The 21,653-nt window shown below is 33.2% G+C and overlaps 1 protein-coding gene across 1 annotated transcript in view; it reads left to right on the plus strand.

Moving 5' to 3' along the window:
* LOC149802203 (dynein axonemal heavy chain 3-like) overlaps positions 1–21,653 on the plus strand; it is a 281,860-nt gene that overhangs the window by 243,808 nt on the left and 16,399 nt on the right. Inside the window, exons 64-70 of the mRNA XM_089956614.1 lie at positions 978–1,184; positions 2,580–2,717; positions 5,264–5,524; positions 6,141–6,233; positions 15,008–15,106; positions 15,726–15,908; positions 17,048–17,140. Of these exons, the coding sequence (XP_089812740.1) occupies positions 978–1,184; positions 2,580–2,717; positions 5,264–5,524; positions 6,141–6,233; positions 15,008–15,106; positions 15,726–15,908; positions 17,048–17,140 (1,074 nt within the window). The remainder of the gene's footprint in view (positions 1–977; positions 1,185–2,579; positions 2,718–5,263; positions 5,525–6,140; positions 6,234–15,007; positions 15,107–15,725; positions 15,909–17,047; positions 17,141–21,653) is intronic.

Raw genomic sequence — 21,653 nt, forward strand, 5'->3', positions numbered from 1 at the left:
CTATTACATTTAGACAAATCATACTTTGTTTTGCCCTGTCACTGGTGAAACTTCGATCAAGATACATGTTAATAAATAGTATATTGTATAATATTTCCTTCCTCCATGTGGTCACTCATCTGTTAGCTTAGAATTACGTCCAAGCAGTGTGTAATGAAATGGAACCTTATCCAGACCAGTATCTTTGCACAGCTCTTATCTCATATTGCCTTTATATCATTTTGCCAAAGCCGATCTTTATATTGGTGGCTACACCAAATGCACTCTGTTGGTGGCAGGATTTGTGTTTATGAGTAATCTCCTTTTGATTTTGTTTTGCCTCATGATATCATGTAGGCCATTTGTCTTTCAAAAGGACCCATTGAATTTTTGTATTGCCTCACTGAAGCATATGGACCACTGGCCCTTTAAAAGCGCACGTGTGTGTGTGTGTGTGTGTGTGTGTGTGTGTGTGTGTGTGTGTGTGTGTGTGTGTGTGTGTGTGTGTGTGTGTGTGTGTGTGTGTGTGTGTGTGTGTGTGTGTGTGTGTGTGTGTGTGTGTGTGTGTGTGTGTGTGTGTGTGTGTGAGAGAGAGAGAGAGAGAGAGAGAGAGATTTTGATTTTTCACGTAGCTTTAACAATTTTTCACTCATATCGCTACGATGTCTACAGTGTGACAGTTTATAGTGATGTCTAGCACTGGGGCATCATGCCGCAGACAGGTAGCATGATGTCCCACCCAGTCAAATTATCCTGACACCAAGCAGACCAGTCCTAATACTAACCTCTTAATGCTCAGTGCCAACTGAGGCAGCTGTTAGTACCATTTTTTTAAGTCTCTGATATGTCTTGGCTGGGGATCGAATCCATGACCTCCCACATCCAAGGCAGATGCTCTAACCACTAGGCCACTGCAGCAGTCTGCCCTTTTAAAAATGGTCCATTGTTTCTGTAGTAACAATTCTTTAGACTTTATAAGTTATATACTCTTTTTGCAGGTGATCACCGACTCAACAAGAACCAAACCAGAGTTCCGACTGTGGTTGACCAGCTATCCATCACCTGTCTTCCCTGTATCAGTACTACAGAATGGGGTTAAGATGACAAATGAACCACCAAAAGGGCTAAGGGCGAACCTTCTGAGGTCCTATCTGAATGACCCCATATCTGACCCTACCTTCTTTAATTCATGTAACAAACCTGCGGTAAGTTTAATAATCTTTTTGTTCAGCCAGCATTGTTGGCAGCTCTACACGTTAGTCATTTCGTGTCCATGTCCATCAGTCAGTCCATCCACACTCTACATGTTAAAAGCTCATTGTTGAAGTTTTTTACTTTCCTGCCAAAAAATCAACAAACAGGGCTTATTTTTACATACACTGTTAATTTTTCTTAAAGATTGGTATGATCAATCGTTAGCATTGGAATATTACATAACAGAGACCAGGACATTAGAACATGCAGCATTCCATCACTACAGGGGCCTTCATTATACCACCATTTTTGTTATAAAGCAGTTGTAATCATAGATCCCATTTCATTCATTAGTGGGGAAATGTATCATGTACTTCATTATAAGGTGGTATTATTATAAGGTGGTATTATTATAAGGTGGTATTATTATAAGGTGTTATTATTATAAGGTAGTATTATTATAAGGTGTTATTATTATAAGGTGGTATTATCATAAGGTGGTATTATTATAAGGTGGTATTATTATAAAATGGTATTATTATAAGGTGGTATTATTATATGGTGGTATTATTATAAGGTGATATTATTATAATGTGTTATCATTATAAGGTGTTATCATTATAAGGAGGTATTATTATAAGGTGGTATTATTATAAGGTGTTATTATTATAAGGTGGTATTATTATATGGTGGTATTATTATAAGGTGATATTATTATAATGTGTTATCATTATAAGGTGTTATCATTATAAGGTGGTATTATTATAAGGTGGTATTATTATAAGGTGTTATTATTATAAGGTGGTATTATTATAAGGTGGTATTATCATAAGGTGTTATTATTATAAGGTATTATACTCTATAGCTCCAATAACAGCAGCATAATGAGGGTGTACTGTAATTCTAGCATTTCTGCAAATGTAACCTGCTTTTCTGACCAGTGAGATGTCAAAATTTGCAATTTTGTCATTGTGATATCTTGACTCTCCCTGAGACCTAGTTCCACAGATAATTATGCACAAAATAATTCAAAACTGTGTAACAATGGAGGTTACAATATTGTGCTTGAGGTTTTGAATATGCTAATGGTGGTTTTACTGTGACAAATATCCCTTTCTCCAGCTTCACAGATTTGTTTCCAGTAGAACTTGATTCTGCATTGAAACCACCATTAATGTCCTCATCTCTTCAAATACAAGACTGTTGCACCTTAACTGACAAGATATTTGGCATTTTTCGACCATTTTTGTTTTGACTAGACTAGAACCAGAATTGTGTATGGCTAATTTGTCATCCATATATTTGGGGGACACTTAATCATGTAATTTATAAGTCAGTGAGTCAGTATCTAGATTATGTTTTACTGTATTGAAATATTTGACACATGCAGAATTTTATTTTTTTAGGTGTTTGAAAAGCTTTTGTTTGGGCTATGTTTCTTCCATGCATTGATTCAAGAGAGAAGGAACTTTGGACCACTTGGATGGAACATTCCTTATGAATTTAATGAATCAGATCTGAGAATATCAGTTAGACAGCTAGAGGTACAAAACATACATACATATAACTTTGCCCTTTCTCCACTTGTCTGTCTGTCTGTCTCTATATATAAAGTGGCCCCTTGATTCTTGTCCCCACAATCTCTCACAACCCTTGTTTTTTGCCCATAAACTGTCATGTTCCAATAGTTTTGTTCAATAATTCCCACATTCCCTTCCACCCTCACCATCTGTCATTCACTGAATATATACCATCTGCAAACATTACACTAATGAAATTTCACCTCTTTTGCCTGCTAGGTCTATATTGCATGTGTGTGTGTGTGTGATTTGGATTTTAAACGTAGCTTTAACAATGTTTTAGTCATATCGCTACGACGTCTATAGTGTGACAGTTTTATAGTGATGTCTAGCACTGGAGCATCATGCCGCAGACATGTAGCATGATGTCCCACCCAGTCACATTTTCCTGACACCAGGCCAACCAGTCCTAACACTAACCTCCTAATGCTGAGCGCCAAGCGAGGCAGCTGTTAGTACCATTTTTGTAAGTCTTTGATATGACTCAGCCAGGGATTGAACCCACGACCTTGCACTAAGGTGGATGCTCTAACCACTAGGTCACCAGAGCAGTGGGTCTATATTGCTTCAAAGCATTTGATTGGCATAATATTATTACAATGGAACTGACTCTGTACTCTTGCTCAAATTATTTAGCTGCCATAATTGAATTGAGAATTACTCTGTACTCAATTAAAATCATTTTTTGGCATAATTACAATGAAAATTACTATATTCTGGTTAAAATTGGTAAAAAATTTGTGTTCACCATTTAGACCTTAAAATTTCTAATGGATGGACTAGAATAAGCACAAGAGAGTTGTTGTGGATCCTGTTTAAGAGATTATGCTTTGTTCTAAGCTTCATCCCAATGCAATTCGACAAGATAAAGCTAGCCACATTGCTTCTCAGTGATACTAGCCTGACCAGAGATGAACTGTCAATGATATTCGTACCCAAGGTGAAATATGGGACAATAATAAGTTTGATTATGTGTCATCTGCAACAATTTAAAAGATTGCAAAGTATGGCAATGGCATTGTTTTAGTGGGTTTTTTAATGCCAGTTCACAAAATATTATTGTGACTGAACTGAATGTGAAGTCCTTTGGTTCTGTACTTACTGACCTTAATTATTCTAACAGCCAATTGCAGAGACCTAAATCAAGGCATCAAGAAAGCCATTAGGTTAGAACTACTATTATGCTTGGCTGCAATACTGTTGTCTCAGAAAAAGTAGAAATTATACAATAAGCAAATCTATTATGTTTTTATAGATTTAATCACAACCTTTTGTGTTGACTACTGTCACATGGCTTGGATGACATCAACAGTATTCTCTGAGTGGCTTAAAGATCTTAAAAATAAAGAGACAAGAGATATTGCATTTAATGGAAGGCGATGACGTATACTGTAGTCAGTATAGCGCTGATGTGTTTACGGTTCTTTGTCATTCCACAGATAATAATATTCTGATGTTTGAATTCTGAATAAAATTTAAAGAAATGTCTTTGTCCAAGAATTCTGTATGAGCACTCAAACATTTCCAGGAAAAAGAATTAATCTTTTAGAATCCAAATGATTTTAATAAAAATTAAAATGTAACTCCAACTAGTCACAACGAAACACTTTCCAGTGTCCAAGGTAAAAGCCCAAACTAAGAAATATCTCTCTAAACATCATTATTAAATCTAACTACTGTGCAATTTTGGAAAACCCAGAATTGCAAAATAGAGGCTGTTTACATATCTAAAATCACGTACTCCCAGTATGACATTGATAAAAACCAATCATTTTACTCCAAGAATAAGATAAAAATAGAAAGTTGTTTACTTGTCTCAGTGATTTCTGAATCAAGGTTGAGAACTAAGTAAAAAATAGATTGTTGTTGTTGTTATAGGGTTTAACACCATTTTTCAGCACAAGTTAGGCTATACATGGTGGACAGTATTATTGGTAGAGGAAGAACCCGGGGAAACCCCGGAACAAACCACTGACCCATGAGAAGCTACCAGCAAGCTTTCTTACATACCCACATTGGCTGAGCCTGAGACTCAAACCCACGCAGACAGAGGTGAGATGGCAGTGATCCGTAACTGTGAGCACTTTAGACCATTCAGCCACTTGGGGCCCCTGTCAAAAATAGAAACAGTGTTTCTGTTATTAGGTGTTTATGAAAAAAGTCAGGCCAAACTGAATTTTCTGAAATAATGCCAAATCAAGTAAACAAGATTAAATTACTTTTACATGTATTGAAATTTTTTGTATATTTATACACAGCATAGATGAATTATGTCAATGATATGGATGAAGTCCCTTCTAAACTGAGATCACATTGACTCCAATATTCTTTTAGCCTTTTTAGTGTTTTGATTTATTGGAAGTAAAACAAATTGGTCGTAATGGTGGTCTAAGTGTTAGTTTATGTATAAAATTTCTTTCAAAATGTGCCAACTTTCACTGCTAACTATACTTCTTTCCACATTTATCTACAAGTTGACAGTTTTTCTGTAAATGTTATATTTCTTACAGATGTTCCTCAATGATTATGACAAACCTCCTCTGGAGGCATTGATCTATTTGACGGGAGAGTGTAATTATGGAGGTCGTGTCACCGACAATCGAGACCGGCGACTCATCATCAGCCTACTAGAAATCTTTTATTGTGAGAAGATTATCTATGATGGTGACTACAAAATTTCTGAGAGCAGCATTTACTATGCACCTCCCAAGGGTGACTATGATGATTATGTGGCCTACATTAGGGGTCTACCACTGATCCCACATCCAGAGGTAAAAAGAACATTAAAATATAATCTGTTCATGATTTTAATGGGAACATTTTTCCAAAAGTTAATTATGTCTTCACTGAACTTTACAATGTATCTGTAGCAAGGATAGTTTTCTTTTTATGGATACAGAATAGTTTATCACTGTTTTACACTCTTAAAATAAATTCTTATTTTTTATTATTAGTTTTATTATTTTTCATTTTTCATTCTGGTGTTTCAGTGGCCACTGTTGTCTTTATCAGGGCATTTAGTGATGGTTATAGACGTACAGTGTATCATAAATTATTATTATTAATATTAATATTAATATTATTATTATTATTATTATTATTATTATTATTATTATTATTACATTGTATTATTATTATTGTTGTTATTATTATTATTGTTATTATTGTTATTATTGTTATTATTATCATCATTATTACATTGTATTATTATTGTTATTACTATTATTATTATCATAATTATTATTACATTGTATTATTATTGTCATTATTATTATCATTATTATTATTATTATTATTTTATTATTATTACATTGTATTATTATTACTATTATTATTATTATTATTATTATTATTATTATTATTATTATTATTATAAATTTTTTACAGGTGTTTGGACTCCATGAAAATGCAGATATAACCAAGGACCAACAAGAGACACAACAACTGTTTGATGGCATTTTACTTACCCTTCCCAGACAGGTGAGACAAATTGATAATAAAGCTGTTTTATTAATACATCTATTATAAATGTTGATATTAATATTATTATTGTTATTATTATTATTATTATTATTATTATTGCCTAATCATTTCTGGAACATAGTGAGATATTTCTACCAGCATTTTAAATTAAAGTTTTGAAAGTCATTTACAGGTAGTGTAGCTCACAACAAATCATTGTTTTTTGTATAAGATGGTTTTAGGAGTCGATGTTTCCCAAATATTTTCTGATTTGACTGTGAAATGATGGTGTGTACATGTATATTTGGATTAATCGATTCTGGATAACTTGTGAAGAACCTTATACATGTAATGTTATGTTTTTAAAAAGTTGGCAACAAAGACAAAAAATGGATGATGACAAAGGGAGACTTTGTTTTGCAAAACTCACTGGTTTTTTTTAATGGTTCTGTAAGACTTGACACACGTTAAGAATTTTTTCTTCCAACACCGATTAGTGTATTCTATTGATCCTAACATTATTTATTTTTCAAAAGAAAGAAACTGAATGCTTCTGTTTATGAATAAAATGGATTGTTATAAAGTAGAGTGACATAAATTATTTGAGAAATCAATATGTATATTTGATTTTTAGCTGTCTTTATTTTTTTATTTCAAATTGGAAAATTAAACGATACTTATCAAGTTGAAGTTTGATGATAATTTCATTGAACCTGTAGTACTTTTAGGGATCACACAAGATGACATATAGGTCACATGAATGGTCATTCTTTAGAGAGGTCACTGGATACAAGATGAGAGACAGGGAGGGTGTGTAGCCAATTTGTCAGAAATGGCAGGCCTTGTTTGTTTCTGGAGTTGATAGAACTGTGACAACTATGCCGAAAAAATGCATTGATGAACCTCCAGCAGGTTCATTTACAATGTTTTCTGTAAATGGCCTTCTAACTCATCCCCTGTGTTGCATGAATGAGTGAGTCATCAATAATTGTTGGGGGAGAGATTCCTCATCACTATCATCAAATTGGGATGTGTGAGATGATACAACCAATGTTTGCCTTGCAAGTGAGGCCACATACAATTTTTAGATTTTTTACATTGCCACATGTGGGGAAGAGTTACAGTTCTTGGTGTCTTGGGTGACCTTTAAAAGACATGCTTCAGGGGTCTTATGCAAATATTTATACACATTTTACCATTATTATCGTTAAAAAAATCTCAAAAGTATTTAAAAAGCAGGCATAGGTGAGTTTATACTTTCATTTTATGTATTTATTTCTGCCAAATATGTTGTGAAATATCCACTATGTAATGTATTGACATTTGACCTTTCAATTATGAATACGTTCAGATGTAATATTGTTGGCTTTTTATGTATGAAAGTACCAGGTGTTATGAGGTTTGCTTTTTTTATCACCAGCACCTGTTGCTAATTCTAAGTGATCAGCTACTTCTTTTGACAACTGTTCATTTGCAGCACACTGATTATTTATCTGGTCTGTAAGCAACTATGTTATTTTTCTGAACTGTAAGCAACCTTGTTTGTATCACATGACTTGTGATGTCACTTAAGACCAAGACTGACCAATCAAATGACCTATGTGTCATCTTGTGGGGTCCCTTAGGGTGTGAAAGGTCCATTGATATTATATGATAATCCTCATACAGCACCAAGCATTTAACAATACAATGATGATTTTTATTCATATCACCAGTAACAGTCCTTTTTTGCACTAGTTTTCTTTTGTCACTATATTCATTATTGCATTAAAATTGACAAATGTCAGACTTGTGATTACTGCCTTCAAAGTTGAAATACCTACCATAATTATTCTAATAGAAACCCCATTCCAGTCACCCCTCCCCCTTTTTTCCATGAAAATAAAGAAATTCCGACCTTATCTAGGCTTATAGATCTGTACATATCCATTATGGTATGTCCCAATAATTAAAACAGTATATGAGTAAACCAACAACTGTTAGAAAAATCAAAACAACTTAATTTACAAACAGTTTCATTCAAACTGTGATAAATGGTATTCGCTCCCCACCCACTGCCCTTTGGAATTTGCACCACCCTGTGGAGTCTGTTAGAATAACTACAGTACTTAAAATGTATTAGGATGGTAAGAAATGTATCTGAGAATGGTTCATCATTCACTGTGATCTTTTTTACATTATGGGATCGCTGCATGTACACTGAAAATATTTAATTCATGTTCCTACTTTTCATGAAAGAAAATGTAACAAAATTTATGCCTTTTTAAAAGTTATGGATTTCATGATGTTAATTAATATTTCCTGGTACTAACTTCTGTTTTGACAATAAAATGAGTGATGTATCAAGGTTTACTATATCTTTTTTCATTGTGATTTTATTCATGTTTAGCAAATAAATACAAATTTTTAAGTACTTTTTATCAGATAGAATGTGATCCACACCTACTTCAATGTTAAATGTGATCCACACCTAATTTAACGTTAAATGTGATCCACACCTACTTCAATGTGATCCACACCTACTTCAGTGTTAAATGTGATCCACCCCTAATTTAACGTTAAATATGATCCACACCTACTTCAATGTGATCCACACCTAATTTAGTGTTAAATGTGATCCACACCTACTTCAGTGTTAAATGTGATCCACGCCTAATTTAATGTTAAATGTGATCCACACCTACTTCAATGTTAAAAGCAGGTTTGCCAGTTATCTGGGTGTGCTAAAATCATTGAGCAGCATATTGCAGTTCTAGTTTAACTTTCATGTTTTTGTGTCAAAATTTTGAACCAAGATATCTTCTGTTCTATTAAATTGTTGAAGGTCTTCATTTTATATGGATACATTTCTGATTTATATTTGCATACACTTGTTTGTTAAGTTAATATATATTTTAGCAATGCATATTATATTTATGTCAAATTTAAATGTAATTTTTCATTTTCAGGCATTCACAAAGGTTACTGTGATTTAAAGTGTTTCAAATTGCAAAGCATGTGCATGATGGAATGTTGATTAAAAATTTCAAACTTAATTCACCAGCATGCAATGTTTTGTTGAAAATGCATATGCACTTTATAATGGTGCAGTGTTTTGTTGAAAATGCATATGCACTTTATAATGCTGCAGTGTTTTGATGTAAACCCTGTAAACCTCTTCTGCATTTTTGATATAATCAGCTTGGCATGATTCAGTTCTTATATACAGTGTTACAATCTTGACACATTTTCACAATGTGCCACTATGATATAAAACAATATGTCACAGTTTGTGCTTGCAACATTTATTTGAACACTTATCTTCATTAACAGTTTATCTAAGGAGCTACATTGAATGTTTGCTGTGTCTTCTCAGTCTATCTTTCAACTTTACTCTTTATTCTGAGGGTCATAGTACCCAAGGATGTATCAAAATACAGGTATCCTAAAAAAAAGTGTGAATTAAGTTAGATTTTTTTTATTGATATGTCATCTTGCTGTTACATTTAATAATTTTATCCTGTCAGTTCATAATATATGTTAAAGGATCAGTAAGTAGTCTACATGGTTTGGGCATAGCCCGTTTATTAGTCCACAAACAAATTTAAATGGGATGAATTATGTCCCTTCCATGTTTTTAGTCAGTTACTACAGTACTTCTTCTTTGACAACCTTTGGGGACAGGATTAATATTTGTAGAAAAAAAAAGAGGACCCCCCCCCCCCCGGAAAAGCTTATATTATAAACAGATAAAGATTTTGTCAGCAAAATTTTGCCTGAATAAACAGATGGAGTGTACTTGTGTCATTAAACAAAATATTAGTAGTCCCACATGTCAAAAATATTTTATTGATGAGAAAAAACGATAGGTAAAGCTGATAAGATGTAGTGTATCACAGATAAAAAAATGTTTATCAAAACGTCATAGTGTTAAGAATAGCTGTTGAAAACATAGGGGAGACTTGAACAAGTGGAAAAGCCACAGATTAAAATATATCATTTCTGGTATTACAAGATGAATTATATATATATTTTTCACATGTGAAAATATTGAAACAATAAAAAATTATGAAAATTATTTTGCTAATAAGTTTCTCTGTTTCACACTTAAGTATATAATTAAACAGAACCTCGTTTCATGACAAAATCTTTAGCTAAATTATTTTAAACATTTTAATAATTTTATATCTTTTTCATTTTAACTTGTCCTTGACAAAACAATTTTCACTTTTAGAGTGTTGGTACATATATAAACTTTATCCTTCAAGCCTATTTTGATCCACTCAGTATGTAGTACAGAGGGATATGACTATCAATATGTCTGTCTGTCTGTCTGTCTGTCCATCATTATAATTCTCAGTCTGTCCATAAACATTTTCATTTTCCAAGCAAAATTCTAAAAACATTTGCTTTACTTCTATTGAACTTGGTACACACTGGGTCAGTGTTCCAGGTGTGCTTTCTGTGGTTTACAGTTCATCAATTGTTATAGTTATATTTTTATTTTTCTTCTGTCCATGAATACTTTTGTTTCCATAGAAAATGACAAAACCATTTACTATATCACTATTAAACTTGGTGTGCATTATTATACGAGTAGGCAAGATGTACCTTTCACTATTCACAATTCTTCAGTAATCCTATTTTTGGAATTTTGCATATTTAATACTTTTTATATTACCATGGAAACAATAAACAATATATGGGATAAGTAATATAAAAATTGAGAGTGATGGACCATGGGTTACATTCAGTTGGAATTTTTTACATAAGTGGGGGGCATTGGGGATGTCTTCTCTAGAATATTCTTTGTTTTATATTTGCTGAAATTTGGTACATTTTTCATAAATTGTCAAGGAAAGTTAAAAGGATGATTGTGAGGTAAAGTTTTGGCTTTTATTTAGAATTTGCTTTACAGTTTTAATTACTCTGTCATCACAGTGAGAATCAGTTAATCCAAACATTTCCCTAAAAATGTTCAATATTTATGTTGTTGCTTTTAAGCATAGTCTATACACAGCAGTAGGTGACCCATTCACTACCTTTCTCAGGCTGACAAATAGTTCCAATTATTTTGTATGAGTTTATATTCATACATCACTAACCAACCAATCAAAACATTCCCAGCTTTCATGTGCATCATCATTGTTCAATAATTCTAAGTTTGGAAAGCATCAAGATGTTATAGTTATGTTGGCTTCCATCATCCCAACCACAATGTTTACAGTTTTCAAAGGACATGGAATTGTCATTGTTGCCACATATTGCTTTCTCATATAAAGGACAATCACTTCATTCCATTCTGTTTTATTCACACAAGAATTTAATGTCAGTGCTATATTGCATAATCAAACCAAACCCATTAAGTAAATCCGACAGTTGCTGCTGGCATCCCCATCTTTGTTGGAAAGCCCAGTCTTCACTGGGCTCCTTCAGTTTCTGCTGAAGAAACTTGATTAAAGGTAATTTATTACAATTTGTCAAGGAGTTTCGCAGCCTTGCTGTGACTCTTTGTATCCATTGTACAACCCTGTTTTGCCAATTCAGTTACTGCTGAATCACTCACTGACAGAATAAACCAAAGTTCATCAATGTCAGCAGACTGTCCACCAAGATGAAACATACATGTTTATAAATAGAAAGTTGACTGGATCTAGTTTTTGTTGTTTATAAATTAGCCTTATTGAACAAAAACAAAAAGTCTCCATTTTCAAAATGTGTTCACAAGTAAGATTAAAATTGAATTCCTTTCTTTGGTCTCTTTATTAACATGTGATTAGTTATAAAAATCAGTGTCATCAAGTGCTAATTTAGGAGATAATGTAATCAGTTTAAGATGGTCTTTGTGTATATGTACATACATATCCACAGCCAGTGTTACTTTTTTGTCTCTTTATGGTGTATTCCAGAAATTTGAGGGTAGGAGTGGTCGAATGGTACCAAAAATCAACAAAAACCAAATCTCGCTTTAACACTCACTCACTGCAATAAGCTGAATTTTTGTTTTCCCCTCTGACATATCTTCACCTATTTGCTGGTTTTGTATGATGTCCACCGTCACCATGCACAGTACTAGTACAGTTTGGTTTGATATGCAGTTTAAGTTTGATAATAATTTTGATTGTCAATATCAAAGTCTTTTGTTCACTGCTTTATTGCATTAATTTACTTGCTTATCATTGTTCCTAACCAAATTTACTTATCTTTCATATCTCTGTTTTGAAATATCTCTGTCATTTTTCTGTTTTTCACAGAATACTTCAAATATAATGCAATACCTGTTGTTAAAATTGCTGTTAAAAGCTGAAATGTTAATCAGTTTTATTCTGATATAGTATGTATATTTTTAAATACATTTTTGCTTCATCATGAATTGTTTTTGAAAGGAAAAATTCATTGCAGATTCAAATTCTTTATTTACTCATTTTTTTATACATTTGCATTAGATTGATGAAAATGTGTTTGACTTTCATAGGTCTGATAAAGTTTTGAACTTTTTCTTAATTACAAAATTATAAATTGTATCACAACAAATACTATGATATTAAGAAGATGAAAAAAAATTGACCCATTTCAAAAGAAGCAGTAACCTGCTTTTATGTCATGAATGAATAAATCTACTCATTTGTAAAGAAGTACCTAATCTACAACTGTGTCATGAATGAATAAATTTATTCATTTGTAAAGAAGTACCTAATCTACAATTGTGTCATGAATGAATAAATCTATTCATTTGTAAAGAAGTACCTAATCTACAACTGTGTCATGAATGAATAAATCTATTCATTTGTAAAGAAGTACCTAATCTACAATTGTGTCATGAATGAATAAATCTATTCATTTGTAAAGAAGTACCTAATCTTCAGTTCTGTCATGAATGAATAAATCTACTCATTTGTAAAGAAGTACCTAATCTACAATTGTGTCATGAATGAATAAATCAACTCATTTGTAAAGAAGTACCTAATCTACAATTGTGTCATGAATGAATGTTGATATATGTGTATTAGTTTTGGTGACGTGCAGACAGAAATGATTTGGCCCAATGTACAGATCATGTGTTCTTGAAAATAATTTTGTTGACCATTTACCTGAATAGTGCACAAGATCTTTGTAAATGTATTATCTTTACCACCTAGTAAAAGGATGTACTTGATGATTGTGCTATGTACACCTGGAACTCATTAAACCATTAAAATCAAAATTCTTGCAGGTAAAAAGAAAATGGTCGAAGTGCTTTGGATTACATTATGAAACACATAATGGTTTATTTCTTTCCAGTTGTACCTGGAGCAGAGATAATTGTATCTACATTTACATTGAGTTCCCTGAAGCAACCATACATGTATAACATTTACATTGAGACTAAGTCATAATAAAAGAAGATTATATTTTCCCCTATCATCTTAAAACTAGACCTTTGCAGCAGTTCACTAAACAGTTGTGTAATAGTACAAATATTGTAACTTTGTAAGATGTATTGAAAGGTAGGTCATTTGGTGGTGGGGGGTTCTGTGTCAAAATTCAGTTTTAAAAAAATATGCAACAGTTCCTTTATGCAATATGTGCTGATCAAGTGCAAAACAGAATTTCTTATTGAATATGGAAGAAATATATATAATTATCAATTACTGCATTTGACATAATGTTCACACTGCATTTTAAAAAAAATTAATTACAAGAGTAAATTACATGAAATTAAAGCTCCCATAATAAGCACACACCGTCATATTTGTATATACTACAAGAGTTAGCTCCCAGTATGGCTGTACTGCATTCAGCATATGTAAAATCCAAATTAACAAGCAAATTTGAGTGTTAGACACAAAATGTGAATGGTGATAAGTTTGATAAAAATTATATTCTGGGCAGATTTTAGCAGCCTACTTCCTGCCACAAGACATTCTAAGACTGAGACACACATGGTCAGTTCTAAACAGTTGTACAAGTTTTGACCGAAAGGGTATACACTTATAAAGGCATGTGTGAACATTATGATAACACATACATTTACTATTGATTGTTATATTTGATTGTATGCTGAGAATGGTCTTCTAATAGTTTCTTTGTTCCTCCTAATGCCAATAAATAAAACATGGTCTTGTTCTGTGAATTTAGTATGCATGTTAAACAAAAAGGTCAAAATTCATCCTTTGTCCAGTTTTAAGCATGATCAAGAAAATCATCATAAATCTTCTAACCTCTCTTCCTTGAAAATATAACAGTCCTGGTAATGAATGAAATATAAAGGTCAATCATTTGTTTAGAAAACTTCACAAAGTTTTGACTGCCATTAGAACGTAGTTATAAAGTACTCCCCCAGTATAATACAACTCAGTATAAGATAGGTCAGTAGGGTCATGGCTCCCATTTCATTTTTCAATAGTATTCAGTTATTGAATATTTGAATCTGAGAACTTTGAAAAAAGTTTTGCACTAAGGCCTTCATCATCTGTGTCACTTACGAAAATTGTGAAAATTGTTTTTATCATCGTATATCTGCATATTGTGCATCGTTTTGCAAAGGTTGTTGTTATACAAGGCCCTCATCTTTGATGTCTTCTATGAATAGTTTTGTCAACATGGAGTACTGACACGGAAGTTTGTTTATATAGTACAGTATATACTAAACAGATTGTGTTTCTCTTGTCAGGTTTAAAAATTATTAACTATAACTATTTCCCTATATACTTATTCTATCTACAGAAAGTTGAAGTTGATGCTAAAGAAAGAGAATGCCATTTTTTCAGAAAAAGCTAAAAGAACTATAAATGAAGAATATCTTTATATGATATACTGTTTTCATATTTTAGACAAGTGGAGGAGGTAAGTCTTCCCAGGAAATGATTGAGGATCTGGCAGCTGACATCCTGTCCAAGGTTCCACCCACGCTTAACCTTGAAGAGGTTCAGGTAATGCATGTAATATTTATGGGTAATGCATGTAATATTTACAAGTAATGCATGTAATATTTACCTTGCCTACCCTTATTGCTAATTGTGATCTTGAAAGTTTATGCACAGAATTCTTGAAAGTATTGGCATTGTTAAACAGTCTTTGAGCAGACTGTGCATGTATTTCTGATTATGACCATTGATAGATCCATGGAGTACATGAGAACAGAACCAAGGACCATTCATGTATTTGAACAGTTTTATAATTCTGTATTATATGGCAACATGCACTGTTAATAAAATTGTATATCTTTATTGAAAACACTTGTTTTATTAAATTGATTATCTTGCATGTACATTCATTAGTTACATTAAACTGTATACATGTCACACAAGGAAGAAAGAGATATATAGTGATTGGGGGGATGAACAAAGGTCAGAGATCAAAGTTATTTGATTTTTGTACAGGATAGTCAGTAATTTTATGTTTAGGTCTTTGAATTTTAAGTTTCCCACTTTGTGTCCTCTTTGCACAAAGGTAAAAATAGAAACAAAACATTCTTGAAAGATTGACTTTCATAATCTGACTTGCATTTGATAACTATGACTGACATGAAAGATATTTTTGTTTTTCCAGACAAAATTCCCAGTACGTTATGAAGAGTCAATGAACACAGTGTTGATCCAAGAATTGATCCGATTCAATCGCCTCATCCAGGTTATCAGGCAGAGTCTACAGGATATTCGTAAAGCCATTAAGGGTCTCATCATCATGTCTACAGAACTGGAGGATGTATTTGACAGCATGATGGTTGGCAAGGTATCGTAATAAATATACAAAACAACAATGAGTGGAAAAGAAGTGTTTATTTCAATAGATAAATAATTTATTCATTGTTTTAGTTTTAAATAATCTGCCAACAAACCATTGCAAGTGGATTATTGACTTTCCATTAGTGTTGAAAATTCCAAGAGATTTTTATTAACTAATCAAACATTGTTTGATATTCACAGATTTGTTCAATTTCCTACATTTTGTTTTCTTTATTCTTGTAGCTAAACAGGATCAGTTTTGATCAATCAGTACATAACATTATCATGCAGTTAGTAAGGAAATGCTGAAATCAAAGGCTTTATTGTTGAACATGAAAAATTTAGATGTTTTCATGATGTCATGAACAGATGAAATGATTTGAGAGGTTGTAAACAAGTACAGGATTTAAAAATGTTGAAAAAATATTATGCTTTTACTGAAGACTTTATACATCCTACACCAATACAGACACCTCATTATTATTCTCCTGTCAGGGTTAGGTGGTGGGGAGAGGTGGAAAAAGTAGTTTTATGGGATCAGTTTTGGGCAATCCCTGTATAACTTTGGCATGTAAATGGTCGAGAGATACATCAGTGGTTTTAATATTGAATGCAAAAGTTAGAACATTTATTAACTAGACATCAACGGAGAGAGCAATAGTTTGAGAGTTGGAAAAAGATGACATTGTTTGAAAATATTGGGAAAGTAAGATATTGTCTCATTTGCCCAAAATATTTTAATGTTTAAGATTTCAGAGAGTTTATTAAAAATGCTCCATCCTAGGCAAGTAGAATATTTCTGGACATTTCCCACCCTGCTTTCGATGGATTCATACATTTGGATGATTACATTATCTAATTGCTTATAAGTTAGGTCCAATCACAAACAAATTAAACTTTGATCTGCTGTCACAAATTGTGCTGGCAGATCAGAGTCTGTGTTTGTTTTTTCTGCATGGATCCAAATCTGATGGTGCATAATGCACAGACAATATTGGATCTCTGCAATCTGATGTACCTGACATACAAGAGAGTATGTACATTAGTTTTGAAAATGACTATCACACTATTATTTAACCAATTAAAACTGTTTTGACAGTCATAAATGTGTTAAATTTCCTGCATGTGTTTCCTTAATCTTTGTAGGTACCTGCTATGTGGGCTGCCAAATCATACCCCTCTTTGAAACCCCTTGGAAGCTACATTACCGATTTGTTGGCCAGGATACAGTTCTTTAAGGTAGATGAGCTTCATTCACTCCCTCACTACATGACATTTCATTATAACATGGTTCCTGTCAAAATAAGTTATTGTCAGTGATCCTGTTTAATTATACATTAATATAAAAATATGTATCATGTACCTCATTATAATGCAGTCTCACTGTAAGACCATATACTCTATGGATGTCATGGACAGCATTGTAATGGGTGAGTAGTATCGTTTACTTTATGAGGTGGTCTAAGTTGGTATACTCTCTATCTCCCATGGACAGGATTATAATGACAGAACACTATCATGTACTTCATTATAAGGTGATCTCACTGTAAGGCAGTATACTTCATGGCTCCCATGTTCACTGTTATAATGAGGGTATACTGTTCCATGAATTTCATTATAAGGCAGTATACTCCATGGTCCCCATGGAAACTGTTATAATGAGGGTATACTGTGCCATGAAGTTCATTATAAAGCAGTATACTTCATGGTCCCCATGGAAACAGTTATAATGAGGGTATACTGTGCCATGAAGTTCATTATAAGGCAATATACTCCATGGTCCCCATGGAAACTGTTATAATGAGTGAATACAGTACAGTCGAACCCACTTATCTCGACCTCGGTTAACTCGCCAACCCTATTAAGTCGACGTTTTTGAAGTGGAACCGCCAAATTCTCTCTTTGTCTTAACATTTTCTCATCGGTTATGTCGATTCTTTTATGTCGCCGAACCCTAATATCTCGAGCACAAAAGAGGGCCAAATTTGCCACTTAACGTCGGTTATCTCGATCCCCATGACCAATCGCCGGCTTTTGAAAATGTTAGTTATCGATGCCACTTCACCATCTCACTACCGTATTTTCGTGTATATAAGACACGTCTTATACAAAGTTTTACGTACCCCTCACCCAGGGTGCATCTTATATTAGTGGGCGTCTTATCTAAGTATTTTTTAACACGAACGAACGGTACAGTGTGTGATATTGAAGGACGATTATTGCGGTCGATATTCACGTTAACATGGATGGAAGCCAAAAACTCCCGCTCTACGTTATAGGAAAGTCCAAGAATCCCAGATGCTTTAAGCAGACCAAAGTTCTCCAATGTGATTATGATGGCCAGCCAAGCGCCTGGATCACAGGAGATCTATTCAGTGCATGGGTGAAAAAGTGGGACAGGAAGTTCCAAGCAGAGAAAAGGAAGGTGGCACTGATCGTGGACAACTGTAGAGCTCATCCGGATGTTCCTGGTCTCACGAAACGAACTACACCCCGCACGTTTTTTGTGATTTTGTGAGCGATCTTTGTGTTTGCAATGTTGGAGAATATAATAAAGGTTTGTATCGAGAATCGACGGTGGTTTGTATTGTATACTGGTAAATCTCTGCTGTTAGTTGGTGCACATATGCCTTTTGTTGTTAGCAAACATGTATGTACATTTTTATAGCATGCCGATCGCTTCATCAAACAAATCGCGGCAACGCTGTTGTGTAAAAAAACCTCCAAAAACACGTGCATGTACATTCTCATTTATTAACGCACATCATGTACATAAAGAAATTTCAAGCACATGTTATTATATTGCCGCCATATTGGTTTTCGTTTATCTCGATCATCGGTTATCTCGACGCTTTTTGGCAAACCCCTAGGCCGGTGACATAACCGGGTTCAACTGTAGTTCTAAATTTAAATGCAGACTTTTTCGTTTATTTAAGTGTGACCGTACATGTACAGCAAGTATATGGCCATAAGCAAGTGACCTCTTCCAAAACTTGTACAGACCACTATGCCAGCATTTAATAAATTTTGGTTTGGTTTGCTACTTTACAACACAGCAACACAAGTAGGTTATTTAGTGCCAAGACAGTTGGAGTAAAGTGCCTTGCCCAAAATATACACCTCAGTAACTGACCCAGAGGGTCTGATGGTAGGATTTGAACTTGCACCCATTCAGTTTTGAGTCCAGCATTCAGCCAATGCACCACTCTAATATGGGGGGGGGGGGCAGAACAGCTGGAAATATTGAATTTTGTTAGATATAGTTCATAACAGTTGCCTGATTATTCCTGTAGTTTAAATTATTGTAAACTTTTGAGTAAAACTACAAGGACATACATAACAAATCTGTGACTAGACACATAACCTCTCATAATTAGGTTTATGAGGTTTGACTGGTCAAATAATTTTTTCCCAGTAAAACATAATGTAGTTACAGTATAGATATTTAATTGTTATAGTATTTGCATTGTTATAGAATAAAGGTGAATTTATCTTTAATTGATACAAATATTCTGCACTTGAATTTACTTTATCTAGCTTTATATGGGTTTTCTCTTTTAAATGGAAAAATTTACTCATGTTGAAAAAGAGTGTTACGCCAAAATGTGTTTTAATATGAGGCAGGGACCATATAATTATTGCTGTTGTTTATATTTTTGTTTGCTGACTTTCTGTTACTTTCCATGCAGCCACAAAATCTGCAAATTCATAACTGTACAAACCATCAGAACAAGGCTGTATTGTATAAATTATATTTTGATTAACAGAAAAGCAAAATGTACTTACATGCACGCAAAAGAAAAATCTACTCCATGGATAAAAAGAAATGAAAATAGTCTCAACAAATTGCAAAAACCAGTATGCATTATGTTTAGTGAAAAATTTATTAGCATATGTATTTTAATGGTGAAAATTGGCCATAAAACTGGCATTTAGTTATCAAAGTTATTATTGGACATCTTTTGTTTATTACATTATTTATTCATATATTACACTACTCTTAGTGACCTTTGCTCTTGATTTTCTTCTCCAAATCACTACTTGTTATGACTAAATTAATGTAATTGGGGCTAGAAACTGGTGAGTGTATGAACATTGTTAGTATTGGGAATTGGTTGAACCTTTAAGATAAAATAATTGATTCTTTTGAACTGATCAGCCATTGATTGGAGAGCTGTTTTGTATATTAATGCACACTCTTACTTTCGCATACCTTTAAAGATAGCCAATGATTTGCCAATACAAGTTTTCTACCATGATTTTCATATTTTTTGGTTGCACCTTAAACAGTGGAAAGCTAATCAAACCGAAAGTTTTTTTTGGTGGGGGGCATATGTATCAGCTGCCACCTTGTCAGGGTTTTTTACTGTAATAAACTACAGGTTTTTATTCAGTTTACCTTTCAGGTTGATTCCAAAGTTTATTAATTCATGAAAAATTAAAGAAGAAAAATGTCATACTAGGATATATTTTTAACTTTGGGGGGGGTGTGTTTGCAAATATTTTGTTTCAGTTTTCAAGCAATCAGATGGCTTAGTTTCATATGTGTTAGAATTATGTATGGGAATTACCAGGTTATCTTAGAATAGCTCTAATTTGCTGATGAATGTAATAGCTGATCAATAAAAATATATTGCAAGTCATAATTTATTCATTTTGCCCCAAATAGGGTTGCATTGCAGTAATTTAACAAATTGGGCCCATCTTGGGTTGCAATGCACTAATGTCATCAAATTGGCCCAACTAGGGTTGCAATTCTTTTAAGGTATAAAAACAAAATGTTCCAAAGAAGATATAAAAAAATATCATTTATAACTGGATAAAGAAAATCATAATTAAACACTTGGTCATTTGGCAGTTCCAAACAATCTTTGATTGTTTTGATTGATCATCACACCACAGTACATTGCTTACATAGGGACTTTGTTGGTTTTCATGGGTTTATCATGGCTTTTAAGTACATGATGGGCTATATATGGCCACTAGTATATATGATAGAGGAAGAAGCCAGGAAGAACTACCAATCCATGGGAAGCTAGTGACAAGTTTTCTCGAATACTCACATTGGCCAAGCCAAAGGCTAGAATGCATGTGGACAGAGGTGACATGTCAGTGATCTGTAAAGGTGAGCACCTTAGACCTCTCGGCCACTCAGTTCCTTAGACCATTCAGCCACTCAGGTCCTTAGACCACTCGGCCACCCAGGGCTCCTACATAGAAATAATTTCATTCTTTGTTTATATTCATGTAAATAAATTTTCATACATATATGTACACCACATATATTTTAGGTACACTTTTCAATTGGAGAATCAAAACAACAGAATATTTCTCATCACTTTACAGACACAGTGACTGCTGCTTTAAGTACAGCTTTTTGTAAGAAAATAATAAACAGAAACTAAAATGGATCATACTCACTTTCTCTTATGATACCTGAAGAAGTACAATATGCACATATATTGTAGTTTAAATCAGAGATTTTCCTGGAATTTGCTAGTCGGTTATTTGCACTGGCATGTTCCATGTTAAGTATTATAAAAAAGGTTACTGTAATTATACTATAAAAAAGGTTACTGTAATTATACTATAAAAAAGATTACTGTAATTATACTATAAAAAAGGTTACTGTAATTATACTATAAAAAAGGTTACTGTAATTATACTATAAAAAAGGTTACTGTAATTATATTATAAAAAAGGTTACTGTAATTAACTATAAAAAAGGTTACAGTAATTATACTATAAAAAG

The sequence above is a fragment of the Sinohyriopsis cumingii genome, chromosome 4 (genome assembly GCF_028554795.1).
Source record: "Sinohyriopsis cumingii isolate HCF-2022 chromosome 4, ASM2855479v2, whole genome shotgun sequence".
Lineage (NCBI taxonomy): Eukaryota > Metazoa > Mollusca > Bivalvia > Unionida > Unionidae > Sinohyriopsis > Sinohyriopsis cumingii.